The sequence below is a fragment of the Aulonocara sp. 'chitande type north' Nkhata Bay genome, linkage group LG17, assembly GCF_057382095.1.
Source record: "Aulonocara sp. 'chitande type north' Nkhata Bay isolate Kocher_YH1m ecotype deep benthic linkage group LG17, A_spYH_male_GT1.1, whole genome shotgun sequence".
Lineage (NCBI taxonomy): Eukaryota > Metazoa > Chordata > Actinopteri > Cichliformes > Cichlidae > Aulonocara > Aulonocara sp. 'chitande type north' Nkhata Bay.
In genome coordinates this window covers 28,494,343-28,516,968 of record NC_141360.1, presented here as the reverse complement: position 1 = coordinate 28,516,968, position 22,626 = coordinate 28,494,343, and the positions used below count along the sequence as shown (strand labels likewise).

The 22,626-nt window shown below is 39.7% G+C and overlaps 1 protein-coding gene across 4 annotated transcripts in view; it reads right to left on the bottom strand.

Annotated features, from left to right (window-relative positions):
- Positions 1-22,626, bottom strand: part of anks1b (ankyrin repeat and sterile alpha motif domain containing 1B) — a 275,289-nt gene that overhangs the window by 100,495 nt on the left and 152,168 nt on the right. For all 4 annotated transcript variants that reach the window (XM_086269113.1, XM_086269110.1, XM_086269111.1 and 1 more), the window contains 2 exons: positions 22,098-22,254; positions 4,843-4,979 (listed from right to left, as the gene is read on the bottom strand). In XM_086269113.1, the coding sequence (XP_086125239.1) occupies positions 4,843-4,979; positions 22,098-22,254 (294 nt within the window). The remainder of the gene's footprint in view (positions 1-4,842; positions 4,980-22,097; positions 22,255-22,626) is intronic.

The window sequence follows — 22,626 nt, the reverse complement described above, 5'->3', positions numbered from 1 at the left end:
CTTTGAGTCACTGCAGCAGAACTGGAGAGGTTTTTGTCTTGGGGGATGGCACACTGCAAAAAGAGACCGTGGCAGCAAATCACTTGATCTTGCACCATTATGCAATTGTTACGTTGCCAGTTCGGCAGAAAATCTCACCATCAGGGTGAGATAAACTGCTTGTTTTCAGTAACTCTCACTGAGTACTCAGTTTATTAACTCTTCATGATGTCAATTATGCTCAGTTGGTTCTTGCCAGATTAAGACTTCTCTAGGAAGTCTATATCGTAATTTATGCCTTAACCTTCTGCGTTATTCAGTCGTTGGCTGTGTCATTCGGACATATAGCGACATTTCTCAGGAGGTGCATGTCAGTTCACGTGGAATGATCTGGTTTATGATTAAAAGGAATTTATGGCTGCATCTTAACTTATGAAATAGACTTCCCATAGAAGTCTAAATTAGGGGCCAAGAGTGTGCAAAGAAAACATCCTGCACACCAAAACATCAGAAATCAAAACTCAGACCAGGCAACATTTTTACTACCTTCTAGTGACCATTTTTTTAAGCCAACTGTAGCCTCAATTGCCTGTTTTTAGCTGACCGGACCAGGACCCGATCTGGTCTTCTGCTGCTGTTCTGCTTCAAGGTTCGATGTGTTCATGTGTTTTTTCCTTATTACTGTTGCCTTCCTACCAGCTCAAAGCACTCCAACCTCTGCCATCAATAAGGCATTTTTGCCCAGAGAACAGTCGCTCACTGGATATTTTCTCCTTTTGGGACCAGTCTCTAAACTCTAGAGATGCTTGTTTGGAGGAAAATCAGTTGATCGCCAGTTTCTGAGATACTCATATGAATCTAGCATCAATAACCATGCATCCTTCAAAGTCACTTAAAGCACTTTTTTTGCACATTCTAAAGCTCAGTTTGGGCTTCAGCAGGTTGCCTTAACCATGTCTGTCTGCCTAAATGAATCGAGTTGCTGCCATTTGAATGGCTGATTAGAATTTAATTTGCAATAATGAACAGCCGAACACCTGATAAAGTGGCCGGTAAGTGTTTATTAAAACACAATCTGATCAAACGAATAACACAGAGTTTTCATGTCTTTATCAAACACACTGAGTAGACACTGATGGTGCAGGTCAGAAAAAGTAAAAGGTTGTCTGTGCTTACAGTTTCCCCCAAAGCTGCTTGGAGTCAGGTGTCGCAATTAAGGAGATGAGACTGGAGGTGTTGGAGAGGTGCCTTTCTCAGCAAATAAAGGTGCCTAAAGTGTGGTTACTCACAAAATTTGCTCTTTTTGACAAAGAGTGGCCAGTGTGAGTCATATCTCAATAACATTCACAGGATTTTAGAAAAAAACATTTCAGAGATGCACACAACAGCGTATTACAAAAGACCTACACGTTCCTTAATCATCAAATCGTTCACAAAGAGAGCAAATTCACGAGTGCTGCAGTACTCCTCTGCTTAGAAGTAATTTTACTGCAAATATGTAACATACAAAGTATAGTCCTGCAAGAAGTTAAAAAAAACCCCTCAAATGTAGGAACAAAACTGCAATCTATGTTTCCAATTTAGAAAGAAAGAAAAAGCTGAATAAGAATACTGTTAGCACCACAGAGGAAACACCTGGTCTCAATAACAACAAACAAAAAAGTTAAGGTAAACTAAATTTTGAAGCATAAAGGCAAATCACACAAAACTACTATCACTGCTTTGAGGAAACATGGTGGAGGAAGCATCATGATTTTGGGCTGCTTTCTACTTCAAGGTCTGGACGCCTTGCAAATACTAAGAGAAAAACTGAATTTCAAACTGTACCAGGGGAAAATATCAGTGCAGAAAAAGAAAAGAAAAGAAAATAAGATGCAATAAGCCACTGACCTGCATTTTTCAAATAAAAATAACTAAATGAGATCTTGGATTCAGATTCCTGACCTAAGCTTAACTGAGATGCTTACTGTTTTCATAATTAGCCAAAGGAAACATCTAATGGATGTTGTTGCTTATTCCAGCCTGCACAATGTGATTAATCAGTCTGAAAAGAGATGAAAAGCACCAGTGTTTGGTTGTTTTAACCTCACAAGTCAAATGACGATTAGACCACATAATATGAGTAATCATTGCAGAAATCACGGTAATTCCAGAGGGTTCACTAACTTTTTGCTTGCTTGTGTGTACTGCTGAAATAGCCAGCGGGAGCACTAAAATCTAATGAAATGTATTCTAGAGAATTAATTAAGCACTATAAAATTGAACTCTGGTGCTCCTTGATTATGTGCGCTTCAAGCCGAGAGAAGGCCCGCTGGGCGCCGCATGTGATCCCTCTACGCACATTAGTTAACATGCCAAAGATAGACCCATGATAATGGGTGGGGGTGGGTGAAGAAAACAAGGCAACAAGAGAAGATGCTGTGGTGAGTAAAGGCCATTCAGAGAGTCAGAAGGTCTACTTATCTCACGCCATGTCTTAATCTTCAACAAGAATGAAAATCTTGAAAAACACTGACATGATAGTTACTACACTACATTAAACAAGCAGATGAGTTCAATATTTTTTTCAGTGTTATGTCACACATCATCTGCTCACTGAGAAACAACTGCTTTTAATTATCAAGGTGCGAAACGCTCGCGCTGCGCTCGGGTGTCTGATACTATCTTCCCAGTGACCGAAAAAGCGAGGAATAAATTAATCTCAAGTCTCTAATGAACTTAATTTGATGTTGCGTTTGAATCGCCGAGTGTTGATTTGAAGTTATTCAAGATCAGAGGCATATTATTATTAATCAATTCTGCTGCTGGTGTACACAGAAAGTGAAGTTTTGAAAGCTTTATAATACAGGCAAAGCATCTATCTGTGATATAATGATGCTGATACACATTTAATACACATTCCTTTCACACTTCAGTTGGCTCACAGGAGGTTCCTTCACTGAAATAACCCTAATGAAGCATTTTTTTAAATTTAATTTCATACAAATATCCATAAATGACTCTGTTTCTTAAGCAGTAGACGATGAACTTCAACTTCTGTCTGTCTGGGTTTGACTTTTTCATCTAGATCTCATTAGACCTTTATTATAGTGAACAAATGATTCGCTACAACGACAAAAACGAATCTGTCTAGATGGGGAGTTGTGCTGGGTTAAGGGCAGGATCGTTGTGTTTAGCAATGACTGCTTTTTGTGTTTCGGCAATCTTCATCATTATTTTTCCAATATAATCACCAGGTGATCAATGTTGTACCATCTGTGCCATTAGCATTAAAAAATAAACAGTGAAGTTGCATAGATTCAGGTACAGCAGCTACTGAGACAGTGACACAAAAGGAGTTTATATAACTCCCAGCATGAAAAGAAAGTAATATAGGCCTATTCATCGGGGGAACTTTTTTCACAATGTATCATATAGTTTCCTGTGTTAGTGAAGACAGTGTGGCAGATGCAGGCTGTACAGGACCGGCTGTGGCTCAGGAGGCAGCGCAGATCATCTACTAATTAGAAGGTTGGTGGTCTGCAAGCCAAAGTATCCTTAGGCAAGATAGTGATAGTGCTCCTGAGAGTGAATGTGTGTGTAAATGTACTTAGACTAAGAAAAAAGTGCTTGTATAAATCTGTGTGTGAATGGGTTAAAAATACATGTCGTAAAAAAGCCCATTAGGTGCTTAAGTAGAACAGAAAAGCACTACATAAGAACCAGTCTATTTACAAGTAAACTGGGACATCACATCTTTTTTTTAAACCATCTTTTCAGGTCAAACAGGAAGAAATATGAATAACATACATTCACCAAATTAACTGTTTTAGCTTATGTCTAAAAACCACCTTAAAAACACATGTGACAAATATGGAGCAGTCTGTAATTGACAAAAATCTAACGGTGAAACAAGGAGCTGATGAGATGGGATCAACTAGCATTTCTAACAAATGGATCAATGTAGGCTCTCCTTACACACACATTCATTTCAAAGAGGCGCAAGCGTGAACTGTCAATACAGTTCAAGCTCATGCACACTGGTGCCTCAATGAGAGAGAGACAAATTAAATAAAATCTAAATTTTAAAATCATATTAATTTAATGCGCCAGTGGGAAAAATCTGTTAAATGCAGTGACTGGCAAGCTACTGGTGCGCATTCTGACCACAGTCAACGCACAACCCAGCTGCATGCAACATGTAGATGCTGGTGAAAGGTGAAAGTTAACATGAATCAACAACTGAATTATTAAAAAGAGTGTAGCTGGTGCAGCAGCAGACCACAATCTCTCAATCGCACCCCATTATGTCAGCGTGGAGGTTCACAGATGACACAGCAGATACCTGTCTTCCAAAGCTGTTTCTTCAAATACAGAAATTTGACGTTTTTATACCTGCGGTGCAAAACGTGCCCCCACAGGCTAGACTTCCAGCAGGTTTTGTGACTAAAGAAAATATTCTAAAATAAGACCAAAATAAGACACTGAGAATGGAAGTTAAATCACATTTAGAACAGAAACACAGTCAAACTTTCCAACCCTGGTTTAAAAGGACCGTCTGAGTTTTTGCTACCAGAATATGATGCCTATAAGCACAAACATAATGGAAATTTTAGATAATCTAAACTACTAGAAACAGGAACAGAGAGAGGAAGGTAGATGAAACGAAACAGGGAGACAAACAGAAACAGAGAGATGTTTACCATTGTGTGTGTGTGTGTGTGTGTGTGTGTGTGTGTGTGTGTGTGTGTGTGTGTGCAGGTGTTTAAGCTACTTGTGGGTGGATGCTCTGATGTTCAATAATGCATCAGGTGCTTCTACAACGCATTCATTAGTGTGTGTGTGTCTGTTAGTCTTTTTGTCTGTGTTTGTGTGTGTGTTCACCTGTGGGCGGATGACTCTCTCGATGCTCTTCAGGGCTGTGTCAGGGGAGGGGGGCGAGCAGTCCGGTGTGGGTCCTGTTGAGCAGTTGCCATGGTTACCATGCTCCCCCTCACTCACCGTTACATGGGACAAGTGACCTTAGAGGGAGAGAGAAAGAGTGAGAGACAAGTAAAAAGAAGAGGGGAAGACTTGCCCTTTGTACCCCCTTCATCATCCACAGGAGGGCGGAGTCTAAAGCCAGATTACCATTTCTACGATACTTGCAAGCAGATGTGTTTGGATTTAAACTCTGCATGTAAACAGAGTCACAGTTAAAGTCAAGGAACAAAATAACACAGAATAAATGTAGTATTATGGGACAGACATTTAACAACATCCAGTCAAAATACTGCAATATACACCGATCAGGCATAGCATTATGTGCACCTGCCTAATATTGTTGGGTCACCTTTAACTGAAAAAACCATCTTTACCCATTGAGGCATGGACTCCACTAGACCACTGAAGGTGTGCTGTGGTATCTGGCACAAAGAAGTTAGCAACAAATCCTTTAAGTCCTGTAAGTTGTGTGTGGATTGGAATTGTTTGTCCAGCTCATTGCACAGATGCTTGATCGGAGTATGACACCGACTTGCCTTCTTGCCATAGTGGATCATGGGTCCAGGTATTCCCCAGGTAAGCAATGCACCCGGCCTTCCATGTGATGTAAAAGAAAACGTGGATCATCAGACCAGGCTACCTTTTCCCATCCAACTCTGATGCTCATTGTTGGCGACAGTGATCTACACGGGCACCCTGATTAGTCTATGCCTATGCAGCCACATACCAACAAACAGCAATGCACTGCTTTTTTCTATCGGCTTTCTATCAGAAACAGCATAAATTTTTTAGGCAATTTGACCTAAAATAGCTCATCTGTTGGATCTGACCACACACACCAACCCTAACGCTGCACATGCATCAGTGAACCTTGGCTGCCCTGGACCCTGTCGCTGGTTCTCCACTGTTCCCTCCTTTGACCACTTTTGATGGATAACGACCTCTGCAGACCGGAAACACATCACAAGTTCTGACCCAGTCGTCTAGCTATCACAATTTGGCCCTGGTCAGACTGTCCCAAATCCTGAATCTTGCCCATTCTTCCTGCTCCTAACACATCAACTTGGAGGACAAAATGTTCATTTGTGCCCTAATATGTCCCGCCCATCGACAGGTGCCACGATGAAGAGATAATCAGTGTCATTCACTTCACTTGTAAGGGGTCATAATGTTATGGGTGATGCATGTAAATGCTCTTAACAAAGCAAACTAGATTATCGCATCTCCCCAGTGCTCGGTTTTCAGTCTTTAGAAAAAACAGGTGAGAGCTTAGCCAGTCTTTTCAGACTATATCAGTTGCCAGCATGAAGCAGTATAGACAGCAAAATAGTTTATGTAGGAAACAAAACATAGGTGGTGTAATAGCGTGTTAGCATTTTCTAGTTCCCGCTAAACACATGAGAATTCAGCAAAATGGCTAATGTGTCATATTATGTACAGTACCTCCGCCTAACAGTGACCTGGTAGTTACAGTTGTTTTATCACTGAAGAGAACCAAAGAGAGGCGAGTGTCATTTTGTAATTTTACAAGCTTCAGCAACAACCACAGCAGGAAAACGTGACTGCTGTCCAGAGCAGTTTGATGTCTATCTCAGTTTTCTATACACACACTCAGTGTGTGCAGTTGATTACAGAGTATCTGAGCTAATTTCCCCAGTGCATGATCCTTTAGCAGAGAAGAGGGGAGGAAAAAGGAAAAGAAAAAGACCAGAAAGGAAGGAAGAAGAGAAAAGTGCTGAAGTCGACTGAATTAACTTTCAGTGGGAGAAAGCATTTGTCTTACTCAACTGGAAGAGACACAATACCCAGACAGCTTTCTCGCAATATTGTCATCAGACACACACACACACACACACACACACTCGCTAGATGTTTTCTGTCAGTTACCACCTGCCTACACGGACTCGATCAGATGCCAGAATATCATCCAATTAAGGTGTGAGACCCAGTCGGGACTATTACCTCACAAGTGTGCATACATGTACACACTGACACAACAGCACTAAGAACAGAATTATATATTTCATCTGATTTCCAGGGATTGTTTCTTAACTAAAGCGACAACATTAAGGCCACGTGCCTACTACGTGTATGTACGACCCCCCCACCCCCACTTGTGCCACCAATAGAGCTCTAAGCATGTTCTAAAATGGGCCAGCAGCTCTGTGGTGGTGTCCTGTGGCATCTGGCATTGGACCTCTGGTAGTGTTTCAGGCTTGTTCCTGTGCATCCTGGATTGGATGAATTAATTAGTTCTGCGGATTGATTATTTTTGCTCCTATGTAGGGAGAGTGCTGCCATCTGCTTGGGCTGCAACAATGTTAAGGTGGGTAACTTTGATATGAATGCCCAGACGCACAGTGTCCCAGCAGAACACTGCATTCTTACAAGATAATCGCATAACTTTTAATTATGTGGCAGGTCCACTTAGCTCATTTCAAATGGAAACTGAAATAAAAGCAGTGCTCCCTGTTGTTGTTTCAACTTGGATGTCGTTGATGGTGTGATTTTTCACAACTCCCACAAATCATCTTCACCTATTCAAAAAGAACAAATGTATAAAAAAGGGAGAAATGTGGGGCTGCTGCTGATGTTTTGCATAATGACACATACAGCGTCCTGTAATTTAATGAGCGACAAACGCCTTTACTTTACATTTACCAGGATGTCAGCCTGCAGAGGAGGAATTCTAATCTTCATGTGGGAAAAAAAAAAAAAGCAAGAAGAGGTACCAAATTATTTGTGAACAAACTGAAAAGGATAAAAATAAAGTTGTATTCAGATTTTCTTTTTACTGTAATTGAAAGTAAACTCTACATTTTTTTGTTACTTATTATGACAGAATTTTTTAATAATTAAAAAGAACATGGTAACTTTTGAGAAAGCAATAAGAAAAAAAGGATAGCAGCAGATGCATTAGATCCCTGAAGACATTCCTGGTGGAACAATATTCAGTCTAAAAGGTTGAAATCAGCCCAAAATTAAAGTGAGCCAAATAGAGAAGAAATAAAATACAGCAGATACGGTGTCTGGTGTATCAAATGAAGCTTCTGCCCTGGATTATAAGTTTGAGATGAAGCCATTTACAGTCATTCAGTGTAGCTGGTCTTAGCTGACAAACACTGTTGCCATCTGTTTTTAACATTTAACAACCACACAGAAAGAATATATCATTTCTTATATATTCTGAGAAACTCTTGGGATCCTTTTTCAGTACACTTTAGGTCATTATCCATTTGGCTAAATCTGACATTTCATCCAGCTACCGGTACTTCTATCAGCAGTCAGATCATCAGTAAATACTAGTAAGCCAGTTCCACTGACAGTAATACGAGCTCACGCTTTAACATAAGATCCACCGCACTGCATTATATCCACACTGTGGGTTGCGCCACTTCTAAAGCTTTGGCATCTCTCTGATTGAAAATGATGGCCTCTCACTCTTATCAACATCTCTCTGGGCCTTGTATCCAGTAAAAAGCTACCAAAAGCAAATATAATTGGACCCAACTTCGGATCTTCAATCAGTTCAGTCTGTCGTACAATTATAGAGCAGGTCTCACCTTGCCACACAACTGCTTATCAGTCATTCGTCCAATTTTTTTTAAGCTCCTACAAATGAAGCACTGTTTCTTGTTTGGTTTAAAATCTACTGTGATGGTGTACAGAGGTAAATTTGCCTCTTGTGGAAATAATTGCATATTCTTTATTGACATCTAATAACTTAAGATTTTTCAAAAATCTACCAAACAGCATTTTAACAAGAATCCAGAAAAACAGCAAGTAGGACCAATTTTCACAGTAACACAAAAGAATGAGGCTCATTAGAGAAGAAATCATAAACACTGAGAAAATGCTAGCAGGAACAATAATCGAGCAACAGAGAGAAACACAATTTGCAAAGATGTAAACCTCATAAGAGACCATTTCCAGACGCAGCTAAAACTCCCTGAAGTCCTTAAATACTAAATAAATAAATAAAAGAACTGTATTTCTTTTCATGGAAGATTTTCTATATACTCCAGCAACCTGAAGTTACCAGTTTTATTGTGAAGCAGCTTTAAAACCAAAAATGTCTGATCCTGGTTTAGAAATTGCTACCATCTTCCATCCTATTTTGATTTTGATTTTTCAACAGTCTGGCTGCAGACGTGAAGCCACACAATCACGCAGGCACATCTGTCCTGCAGGGGGAAAGTGACACAGCTTCACAGCATGCTCTCACATCTATCAAACATGTTTGCAAACACACACGAGCATGCGCATGCACACATACACACGCGCATGCACCATAAAAGAACTGCCTGGAGCTGAATCAATGTTTAAATGTGGGCGTAAATAGATAAAATAAAGAGTGAAAAAAAATGGGAGAGAGAGAAAAAAGGAAGGAGGGTTATATATAGATAGGGATTGAGGTTTTGTCCTATTGAATAAGCCTGTCAACACTGTTTTTGATGATGGATGTAAGATGTGTGTGTGAATGTGTCTGTTTCTGACTCTGCTTCCTTTACATGTGCCTTGGGCTCACTCCTGGGAAACACTCTTAGCTGTCCTTGCCAAAGAGAATACATGTTTGTATGTTAGTGTGCATACAAAAGTGCACATGCGTATGGGTGTCGAAATGTAATCTCTGATGGATGTTGTACCTGTTCACATCCTTGATACTGGGAAGCGCCGAAATGTTTCATTGTACAGTTTCTGTGTCTTATAATAGAGCCTGGATATATTCAAATATAACTCTGTGTAGATCCAAGACCAGCTGCCCTGCTCTTTACAGCACCCTGTAGAGGACCCGTGTGTCTAAGTGAATTCTCGGTGTGCGCAAGCGTTCAATCAGCTGTCCACTTCCTGGTCATCTAACAAGACAAAAACTGTCAATTTTAGACACGTTCTTTGGGCTGTCAGTTCTGCCTCTCTGCCACTCTGGGGGTATTTCATATGTATAGTGTATGTGTGTGCATGCAACCTTGCAAGTCAGTGTCAACTTACAGCTGAGCTTCTGTGTTTTTTTAACACTACAGTTGGAATCGAAAAAAGAGGAAGTTTGAAAGTTTTATTTACCCATGCACTACAGCAAAGATGCTTTAGCCAATCCCTGTGGTTTGGGGTTTCAGCTTAGGATAACTTTAAATCCACACAGGGAATTGAGAGTAATAATCTTTAAGATCCTCATTAAATCGAGGCCAATTCAGTACTATTTTTGGTCTGTATTTTTAGTCATTCAGTGTATTTATATTTTGTGAATAGCCCTTTTGTACAGAAGTTGCCATTGTTCCCACCTTGAGTGGAAATTGTGTTCATGCTGAATTTGTGAGTTCTACTATAAACAGACATCAGCTGATCTTCTGTTGCATTTCAGACAAAGTACAGTTGCTGCTCAGGTTATTTATTTATTTATTCACATACTGACTATACTGATACAAAAATTAATAAAAGAGATAAGAACTTTATTAATCCCAAAGGAAATTCTTGTGCCTTTTATATGCTCGGTGCAATAAAAATAGAAACAGGAGCAGAAGCAATAAGGTGTACAGAGTCAGATAGCAAAAACAGCAAAAACAAAGAGCACTCAGCATGCAAACCTCTATCAAGGCAGCTCACTCTCTGGGCAATATTTAGCTTTATGGGAACAGTATTATATTTTCTATATATTCATTTTGTCTTCTTTCTTTTTAAATGTACTTTAAGTTTGTCGTGCAGTATAAATCATATATTGGTAGCACGTCAGATATTTGATTAGACAAACATTATTTGGGGATCAACTTAAAAAAAATAGTTGAAATGTAAAAGTGAGATCAGACGCCAAATGTGACCTCATGTTTGGATGCAAACTATAATGTCTGTAAGTTATTATATTCCAAACATTTCCTAAATGTTTCCGATACAAACCAAGGTAATACGTTTAAAAAACAGCATTATAAAGCACAGCTACTATAAAACAAGAAATATTAGAGGAATAAATATGCATATAAATAAAATACATGTCAACTATCAATATGTACAGTATCTTACCTATGAGAAATTTGGCTTAAAATTTTAATTAGATTAATGCTATTAACAAATGCAGTATAAAATAAATTGCATGTGATGGTGTAGTAATAATAATCCTTCCATCTGGTAATGAACAGATGGGATGGAGCAAGAGTATAATATGATAAAATGTTGATGTGCATGTGTAGATTTTTAAAATATCAAGTTACATCATCTAAATGCTATAGCTCGGTAGTAGAAAGGATCTCCTCTACCGCTCATTCCTACACCTTGGGCCAATGAGACTTTTGCTATGAGTGCTACGGTGACCAATCAGGGAGGCATGCACGGCATAGGGCAGATTGTCCATCATGCTGAGTAGTTTCTCCAACAGGAAGTTGAAAAGGTTTGATTCACTACTGGAATCACCATTTGAGGGTGTGAAATGAGTCTTCTGTGAGCCCCATATAAACATAATGTCTGCATAAATATTGAAGAAAATCCCAAATCGAAACTTTTTAGTAATATTTTTGACTAGAATACCTACAACATTTAGAAAATAATTATATGTTTTAAAGATTATATTGTAAGATAAGCCTCCACAACAGGGAAGTCAAAAAGTATTTAAAGATCTTAACTCACTGTTGATCTTGAAAGTATGGAAAAGCCACAGAGTCTTCTTTACTCCTACAATAGAGCGCAAACAGAACTATATGACAGAAACAACCTAATCTAAGTAAGTCAACAGAAAACTCAAGGCTTGAATCTAAAGCTAAGACCAGAAACTTAAAAAAAAAAAAAAAAGTGTATGACCATATCAACAGCAATTTCCTCTGGGTGTCAAAGAGGAAGACACGTTATTGCCTTTCTTTCAACAAGTCAACGGGCCTCGACCCTTTTAATGGTGAAGCCCTGGGCTAGTACATGGTGCCATTAGCCACTCTAAGCCTCCAGTGCCAACCAAAGTGCGATAAATGGGGTGAGACGCAGCAACATCACAGCTTTATCCACCAGAGAGCAGTGAGGGTGAAAGTTAATATGGGAGGGGGAGTAAGAAACTAAAAGACCGAGTACTTCATTCATTAACCTGTCAGGTAGCAGGGCTGCGGTGTGCATGCCTGTGACTGGCTAATGTGAACTCATTTAAAAATGAAGCATGGCTGTGACAAGACCATCATTAAAAATGCCTCTTTCTGTAACATAAGGGGAAAATCATGAAAATCAACACTGTTATGAAGTAGCAATCTTTATATATTAACCATCCAGATGAGACTGTGAGCAAGTTCAGATTGAGGCTGCGCTCACACTGCGGGATAAAAAGGACCAAAATCTGAGCTTTGTTTAGTTTTTCCTCCTCATATGTGACTCAGAGCAGCCAGGAATCTAATCTTTTCAATCTGCCTCAGGCCACTTTCACATGACCTCAGTGTGAACCCTCAAATCAGAATTCGTGTGACTTTCTGTGTCCTGAAATTTGAAATGAAATATGATGTAACTTAACATTGACATACACCTCCATACAAAGCAGCAGATATACAGTATGGGTAAAAAGTTCTCACTCAACCTGCTTACACATCTGTTGTTAGACAAAAGCTTGTGGATCAAACAGCTTCAGGCAACGAGGTTCATCGCTCAGCATCGCTGAGAGTTGAAAAACTGTCTAAATTCTTTCATCTGTAATCAAATTATCGGTGTGGCTGCTTTACCAGGGGCGATCGTGGCTCAAGAGCTGGGAGTTCGCCTTGTAATTGGAAGGTTGCCGGTTCAAGTGCTGGCTCGGACAGTCTCGGTCATTGTGTCCTTGGGCAAGACACTTCACCTACCGCCTACTGGTGTTGGCCAGAAGGGCCGATGGCGCGATATGGCAGCCTCGCCTCTGTCAGTGCGCCCCAGGGCAGCTGTGGCTACAACTGCAGCTTGCCTCCACCAGTGTGTGAATGTGTAGATGACTGGGTGTGTAAAGCGCTTTGGGGTCCCTAGGGGGGACTAGTAAAAGCGCTATACAAATACAGGCCATTTACCATTTAATAATTAAGTTTAACATCCAGGCATCCATGAAAACAGGATTTATAAAGTTTAATCGAGTTAGAAGCCAGCAGGAAGTTAGCACGTTAGTTTCCACATAAACATGATATACCATGTTCTAACTGAGAAATTTCTGAAAAAAAATTAAGACGTACACCTCTGCTATCACGTTCTGCTCGGGGTGTCCGGGTGGATTTTCGAGACTGATAAAAATGTTTGGGTTTTCCTGTATTCCAACAGAAGACCCATGAGTGTGACGTCATCCCCGAACTGCTGCTTTGTGAGCGCTTGTTCTGAGCTCACAGACGGGACTAATGATGTTTAAACGATCCCAAAGCGCAAGTGCATCTTTTCAGACGAACTGCAAAAGAAATTTCCCTCGTTCCGACCATAGCTGGACTGGCCATCGGGGATACTAGGCATTTGCCCGGTGGGCCAATGGTGATTTTTCATTTTTACGGCCGATGGTTTTGTTGTTGTTTTGTAACGGTATAAACAATGAAAGGTGGTGGATTGGCCAGATGCTGGCTGGTGTGCAAAATTAACTCAGTTATTTGGTGGTGTCTATGGCGGAGCTTCCACAGAGGGCAGCAGGTGGATGAGTGTCAGGTGAACTGAAAGTTCACTTCAGGTAAGAAGTTATGACCTGCAGTCTATCTGGGTCAGATATAACCCAAGTTTAGGTGGAGTTTATTTTCGTTGTGCTGACTTTTTACAGTAAGTTACAATAACTCATACTGCCTACTAGCTAGCATGACAGAGTTTCTATACAGCTGGGCAGGTGCTGTGATGTTACTGATAGTGATATGATATCGGTTTGGATATGTGGTGAGAGGGAAACCAGGAGATGTCCTTACTGAATCATCAGAGCTGAAAAGCTGATGGAGAAACAGGTTTACCTTTTAGGTGACATGAATGAGTTGAAGGGAAGTTATGAACTGTTTCTGAGAGACAAATAACACCAGGATCCTTTTCTAAGTAGCTGACAGCTGGTAACTGTGCAGGGGCGGGTCTAGCAAAGTTTTGCCAGGGGGCCAGGTAGGGCATTAACAGGGAGAGGGGGGCACAAAGAAATACTTTTCTTTCTTATTCTCATTTAAAATGTCTCGCTTTTAATAAAAAATACTGAATCTTACAATCTAAGTTTTTATCTGATGTAAAATGTATTGAAATCATACATATACCAACAAGACAGTACACCACTGTCACAACAGCGTTCATTTTAATTCAAAGGCTTTATGGCTTTTCCTATAATACCTGGTGGGCCGGTCTCTGCCCTGGCCAATTTTTTGTCCCAGTCCAGCCCTCATACCGACCTAGTACTGGTAATTTTTCTTATGCAGATGAGGCATTATTTCTGTAGCATTATTTAATTCCAGAGGTTTTTAAGTTATTTTTTTGCACTTGTTGACTTGTAAAAGCCTATATGACATATTTTATTTCACAATTAATTAACCGCACAGAGAAGGCATCGTTTAAATATGTTAAATATGTTTCTTTAAGCAAGTTCTTCATGACTGAGCTAAGGGTCCTCTTTTTTGGAAATCAGAATATGGTCAAACTAGGCTAGCTGGTATATAATGATGTGCTACGTGATCGCTAGCAGCACAGCCATGTTAGCAAAAACACAGTGAAGCTGGAGGATGAACGCTAACTTTTTTCCACTCGATAAAAGTTGACACGAGGATTCCAGATGATTAGGGACAAATGCAACTGCATGGCAGGATGCTGTAAACGGACCAAACTTCAGTCAGGAGAACAACATAGATAATCCATCCACAATACGAGGTTAGTCATTCATATACTGATGCACGGGCTAGCGGCAATAAAAACTGAGAGAGGCCGACAGTGATCACTGACTGTTTTTAAAGGCTTGTTGAGATTAAATAGAACAAGATACAAAGCATTAAAACATGTTAAAACACAACAGCCTTAATAAACACCGGATTCATCACATCATCACTTAAAGACCGGATAGTATAAATTTAAAAATCCGAGATGATTTTCCAAAACGTTGACCTCTGAGGTCAAAGCTATGATGATTCCTGTGTCGCCTCATTCTAAACATATTGTGTTTTAGGATTTGCCACACATAAGTCAGAATTTTGAGTTATCTCAAAACTTAATAACTCAAAAAGGTTCATCTCCAGTTTGGAGTTATTTTCTTAGAAGTTTGACTTAAAATGTTGAAATTTTCAGACATCTAATTCAGACTTTTCCGATCATATCCCAAAATTTTAACTTGTGAATGGAAAACAATTTTTTCAGTTGCAGAAACATGCTTCAATAGAAAGCAGTTGAGGATCCAGGTTAAAATTGGTCAAATGAACGCATTTCATAATTACAATTATGAATTATGAATTATACAGTATTACAAATTTCTCCAAGAGGTGACAAACCAAAGAAAAATTCAAAGAAATTCAAGATACCCATCCTGCATGTTTATCGGCTGATTTTGTCATTGGAAAGTTTACAGAGATGTATAGGATATAGGACTGTGAAGTATTATACGCATACACAAGCACATACATAGGTACAAACACCAAGTGTGTATTTATCTTAGGAGAAGTCAGTCAATAGCAGAAAAGAAGCACTTTTGCTCTTACTGCTTGGCAACAATCTGTACTTTCTGTCTGCTCCATACGTGACTGGAAGCTGGGAAGCTTCGCTCGCAGGTCCCTCCTCACCACTCTGCTGCCTGTTTTCCTATCTGCAGGATCGCACTTTACCTGCAGTGCTCCTGTGCGTTTCTGCAATCGGGCTGTTACAGCAGCATTCCTGGAGTTCAAATCTACTGATTGTTAAACTGATTACCAGTACTGCAGAACTGTTTAACTGGTTAAATGTCACAGTTACAAATACTGAGTAACTTAATAAATGTGCTTCTTAGTAGCAGAGCAAAAACTAAACAAAAAAAGAATAATTTAAGGTTGAGAAACTGCACAAAAGAAAACTGAGACATCTGATGGTTGAAAGTGACACCAGATATGTTTCTGCCTCTCCTACTAGCTTGTTACATTCCACTCTGCATGAGTGTTTTAATTTACACTTGGCAAGCAGTTGTATTTCTATCTGAATCTGTATACATGTAAAAATGAATAAAACGAATCTGACAAATGTACATTAAATCTATCTGCAGGCAAACAGTGCAGCAGAAATGTATTCTCTCATTCAAAACAAAGGAAATTCTATCAGAAAGGAATAAATATAATCCTGACATAAAATAAAAAATGACTTGCCTTAGGACTCGAAGAATAAAAGGATTACGTGCGCAACTATATACTCCATGTACTTTGCATTATAAAGAAAATAATTCAGCCTCTTCATTGTCAAAAGTGACAGTTTTCATATCAGAGGGCATATTGTGCAAAGGGACACCGCGTTCCCATGAATACCGCAGCATCAGAAGGAGGACTGCGCCTCTAACACTCTGTGGAGAATCTCTTGACAAGTGCTTTAGGAGACAGAAAAAAATAAAGTTAAAAGTAAAATAAAAAGAGATGAAAGGTTGGTGAGGAATTCAAGAAGCCAAGACATGAAATGCAGGAAATTGTTTGGGATGGCAGTCTCAGTGACAACAGGCCCCTGGTGTTTCTGTAGCGGCTAGGCTGAGTGACAGTCAGCAGATGAATTTTGATAAAACCGCCCTGATTCTTTGAAGCTTCTGAGTGTATTGTAGCATCTTCCCCTCCTCAACTGTGAGACTACAGCAGCCCACACCTGCAGACCACTAACCAGCAATAACAAGACAGGTGGCTATCAGGCAGGGTTTACACTACAAAAAATATCCAGCTAGACCCTTCAATTTTTTTAGGATGAATATCTGGTACTCTGACACTATGAATATGGACATTCAGGAGTGTAATATTCCCCAGGTATGTATGACACCATAAACCAAATCCAAATGAACCTTTTTAGAAAGATCGAGTTTCTGGTAATACTTAAATATAAAAAAATTGTAATAAGTTCTTTGTCATTTTCTAAATATGAGTTTATGAAATACTCCTATTTTCAGATACCTGCTTTCCACTACAGGCGCTGATGATGTTAACTTTAAAAAATTTTCAGATGCACAATATAGGCTAGTAATTATGCACCATTTTTGACTGTGACACAATTTCACAAACTGTAAATGCATATGTAACATCTGATCCGTCTGTGTGGAGATTTTATGTTGAGGCAGTAGCGTTCATTTCGTGTCCCCAGTTTAACAAATCTTGAACCAGAACTTTTTATAGTGCTGTTAAAAAATTGTCTCTTCTGCCGTTGTTACTGTGGTCAGAAAACAGGCCTAACCTGTTAATGTTGCTGGCAACATTAATAGGCTCATTACAATTTTATTAAAACATATCAGCAAATAAATGCTTTTTTGATAATAAAACAGTATTTAAAATAAGATGTGGCTTTTTTTTTAAAAAGAATAATTATCTTATAATACCTTTATAAACCATCTATATAGAACTTATATTTCATCCAGTGACTGGCATCCTTCTAAATCCCTGTACCTTGTGGAAATTATTTCTTTATAATGTTATGTTTGGACATTGATTTAATTCCAGAGTTAAACTATTCCACAATCCTACACCACATATGGTATAGAAAAACTTCTGGTTGTCCAAAAAACTATACCTTTAAATTTAATGCAGCCCTTTAACTCTAACCCCTGTCTATCCCTCTAGAAATCACAACACATTGTTCCTTAACTTATGCATTGGTGGTTATTGTTGTTGTTAAAGCTCTTTTTTGCAATAAATACAGTGGTTGTAATGAACTTTTCTAAGTATTTTCCCAAAACCTCCACACAGTAACTTAAATATGATAACACCAAAGAACAAACCAAATTTTTTGCAGTGTATTGCACCAAGTCCCACTCTGCTCTTCCTTTTCCTCTCATCTCAGCCCTTTCCTCCTCATGTTCCTTGATCACCACATCCTTCCTCTCAGAGGCAGATAAAGAGAGACTGACTCACACCCATGTCCAATTAGGCTGACATGTGACTGGACTCAGAGCAGGAATCCAGGATTTTCCCTCCTGCTGTGTCATTTTCATGGAGATGGCTCAGCCTGAGTCAACCTTTGACTTCCTCTACTGAATGTATAACCTGTCCATGGTCCATCTCAGAGTCTTTCTTACCTTTGGTCTATCTGGATTAACACATTATCTGATACCTGGAAGGAGTTATCTATGTTATATGTAAACTATCTCAATGTTATAGGTGAATATGTCCTTCTTGTCATGCTTACCTATACCATAGATATGTAGTCAGCTCTGCCTCACATCTCAGTCTTATTCCCAATCTCTGTATGTGTGGCTCTCTTTCCCTCTCATTTGGCCAGGTAACAGCACTCAGAGAGATGAGAACAAATATAACACCCACACTATTCCTTTACGTCAGTGGAGCAATTCTCCACCCAAAAACACTTTGACATAAAACAACTAACCTATCACATGCACGCACACAATCTAGAGTGTGTGCTGACAGTTCAACTCTCAACTCTCAAACAGTCGATGATGAGCAAGATCCAACAGTCGAGCACGGGACAAACACACAGAAAACAAGGCTCTACAGTAGCCTCTCGCTGCTCCTCTGCTCAGGAGTGGTGGGGAGGGGGGTGTCACTAGCAAGACAGTTCCCATGGCAACATTCAGGTGACTCACCAGCCGGTGATGCAGTTGCCGTGACAACCTGCAGCAGTGTGTAGTCGAGTGAAAGGGGTGAATGCATCCGTGGGTGTTTGTTGTCGTGGGTGCAGAGGCACAACGCCGCAGACCAAACAAGCGGTGAGCAAACAGAACTGACTGAAAGGTCAAAGGCCGAGGGATTAGCTCATGCTAGAAACAGATTAGAAAACAGTGTGGATGACAGTGAAAAGGTACACCGAATCAGGTATAAATCGCTGAATGGTTGCTGCTTTAGTTATAAACGCATTTTTAGACTGAAAGAAGTTAGAAGTTACTCAGAGAGCAGTGCAAATACAATATTTGCACTGCTTCTCAAGAAGTACACCCATGCCTGGAAGAAGATTTTTTAGCAATCAGTAATACACTTTCAGTTCAATTCAGTTTTATTTACACAGTGCCAAATCACAAGAAGGTAGAGACCCTACAGTAATACAGAGAAAACCCCAAGAACCAAACAACTACTTTTGAGGAACCATTTGGTGACAGTGGAAAGGAAAAGCTCAGTTTTAAATAGGAAAAAAAACTCGATCAGAACCAGGCTCAGAGAGGGGCAGCCATCTGACATCAGCAGTTTGAGGTGATGGGCAGAAGACAGAATAGAAGATACATTGTGAAAGAGAGAGATGCAACGCGATCAATATTCTACATCAACTATTTCGTTTTAACACCCAAATCTAGCAGCTGACCACTTTCTATTAATGTCAGTATTGAATGTGGAAGATGCCATTAGATATTTATCAATGAACCCTAGTCAATGCATTTTAATTATTTCAGTTGTTTGCAGAAACAGTTATTTAGCTCACGGATAAAATATTTATTTCCACCTGCTCCTAGACTAAAAGGAACCTCAATATTTAGGAATATAAACGAGCAACTGTTTGCATATGATATTAATTAGTTATTAATTTGCTCCAACCCACGTTTTTTTGTAGATTTAAACTACAGTAACAGTAACAGACTCTGGGTGCTAATCTGGCAATGAAAACCTCTGTAATATGAAAAGATGGCAGTCCTAAGCTGTTGAGCAGCAGTTGGAATTATATACAAAGCAAGGCAACAGAAGCATCTGCTCTCCATGCACAGTGATAAACAGGCCTCTATTCTAACTTGGGAATATATTTTAAATTAAAGTTTCAACTTTTGATACGATGTCAATTAAATATTGAGTTCCAATCGTTGGTAAGCTTTTTGTTGACAAAGCTGAAGCAGCAGCAGGATCTATAAAGATTTTAAGGTTATGTTTATGAGGTGATAAAGACAGGATGAAAATGAAGTACACAAATTAAAAGTACGTTTTAGGAACTAATTATTACTGGGGAGTGGAAAATTAAAATAGAAACTCAGACCTCATCTGTATATTACCCTGATACTAACATCTAATCTCGGTCATCAATTTTAAAAATCAGCTAAGCTGCCTTAAATAAATGAAGACCAACAAAAGCCACCATATTTTTAACAATGCATGTATCCCAAACACTGCTGCTCTCACTCTCACCCACTGTCTCCACACTTGTTTACTGCCATAAAACTGTGTGTTCATGTTGAATAGGCAATATGTTTGGCTTTCAGCTGGCTCGTTTCTGCTACTGAAGTCGTGATCTTCACAGCAGTGGGATTTTCATATGGATCATGGCTTGTACTTGAATGTACCATATGTTCCACTGTCAAATTATTCTAAGACCATTCTAAGATTTTCTGCAGTGACAGACTGTACATTTTCTGTATGACATTAACGCCATAACGCAGCAAATCTCCGTTAACGAGTTACCGCGGATCGCCCTGTGCGTGGGGCTGGACGGCGTCAACACGTTAACAAGCTAACTGCGCTAATGCACTAATTCCCACCAATTGAGCATTGCGTGGCACATCCACCATACTGTTTTACTTTTGTCGATGACGCGCTTACCATCAGGGTCATGCTTCACATGAAAACCAAGATAGTTCCAAACGCCAGATCTGAATGAGGGTGGGGGAGGTTCAATTACGAGCTTAGCTTCTGTCTTGCTAGCTTGCGCTGCGCTCAGTGGATCTGCACTCGACAGTGCAGCCTAGGCGGAGTAGGCGAACGCAGATTCACTGAGCGCTCAACACAGACAGCATCGTCAGAAGAAAAGTTGATAAAATAAATAAATTTTTTTGTATTGTTCGATACATATGCGTACCGAACCGAAAGCACTGTATCGAACGGTTCAATACTGATACGAGTATTGTTGCACCCCTAAATAAAACCTACACTTACTGGCTACTTTCTTGCCCAAATATCCAATCAGCCAATCACATGGCAGCAACTCAATGTATTTAGGCATGCAGACATGGTTAAGACATCAAGTTCAAACAGAGCATCAGAATGGGGACTTTAAGTGACTTTAAACACAGCATGGTTGTTGGCACCAGACAGACTGGTTTGAGTACTTCACAAACTGCTCATCTACTGGGATTTTTCCACACAACCATCTCAAGGACTTAAAGAGAATGGCCTAAAAAAAGAGAAAATATCCAGTCAGTGACAGCACTCTTGGTAACGCTTTAACCCTCTCGACCCAGGCGTTGCCAATTTGCAACAGTTAAAAACTAACAACCCGATTACCCCACATACATATTTTATGAGTTTTTTTTACTCAGAAGTACCACTGCAGGACTTGGTTGTGCATTAGCAACAAAAAGTTTAATTTGAGCCTGAGAGGGTTAAGAGTGCAGAAGAGAATGTTCAGACTGCTTCAAACTGATAGAAAGAAAGCACTAGCTCAAATAACCACTATATACAACCAATGAATGCAGAGGAGCATATTTGAACACCAGGTGCCACACTCCTGCCAGCTAAGGCTTGAACTGAGCCTTCAATTCACATTGCGCAACAGAACACTGAAAAACTGCTGCCTGGTCTGATGGGTCTCATTTTCAGCATGGGCACAATTTGGTGTAAAGAACAGGAAAGCATGGATCCATCATGCCTTTTATCAAAAGTTCATGCTGCTGCTGGTGGTGGTGTAACAGTGTGGGGGATATTTTCTTGGCACTGAACGTTTTTTACCTTAGTATTGTTGCTGACTGTGTAAACCCCTTTGTGACCACAGTGTGCTGGCAGAATATCTTGCCATCTCTCAAAGCTCAAATCATCTCAAAATGGTTTCTTGAACATGATAATGAGTACACAGTACTCGCACAGTCACTAGATCCCAGGGGTGGAATAGGATGTTCACATCATGGATGTGTAGCATCATGTTAATTCAGACCAAAATCTCTGAGGAACGTTTCCAGTACTTGAAAATGTGCCATGAAGAATGAAGCCAATTCTGAAGGCAAACTTGGGTCCAACCTGGTACTAGCAAGGTGTATCTAATAATGTGTCTAAAGTCTTAGATATTCAAGTAAGTATTATATTTACATAACCTAAATAAAAGGACACCTAAGTTTATAAATGCAAGTTACTGGACTGTTTTAGTATTTTAGGTGCCAGATACATGTGTAGCTATCCTACCATTGCGTGGACAGGCGTTGAGTTGTTGATTGATATCAAGAGAGGAGGGTTTGCGTGTGACAGCGGTGGTCACAGACTCATACGGGTTGTCCTCGTCTTCTGGAAGGAAAACATCCAGCGAAGGAGAAGTGACGATCTCTGCCGAACGCTTTGAATCCTGGGAGGGAGAAGAAGAGAAAAAAAAAAAAAAAAACACGGAAAGAGAAATGGTAGGGTAGTTTGTTAAACATATCATAATAGCCACCAACAAGAAAAATCTGATAGCTGTTTTTCTTTACACCACCATAATTTTACATGTTTTATTCAAATGATTCCACTGGAAGCTACCAGCCGCACTCCATTCATTATAAGACAAACACCACTAATTACATCATTAATTATGTACTTCAGCCAAACTGGTATTATACCCTTCCAGAGACCCATAGATGATGTGTCATGTTAATGAATGGTCTTTGAAAAGGGAAGTGAAGAAGCCTCTGATTGAGTCCAGCCAGGAATTCTTATTTTGTGACTTTTTAAAAGCAAGAGA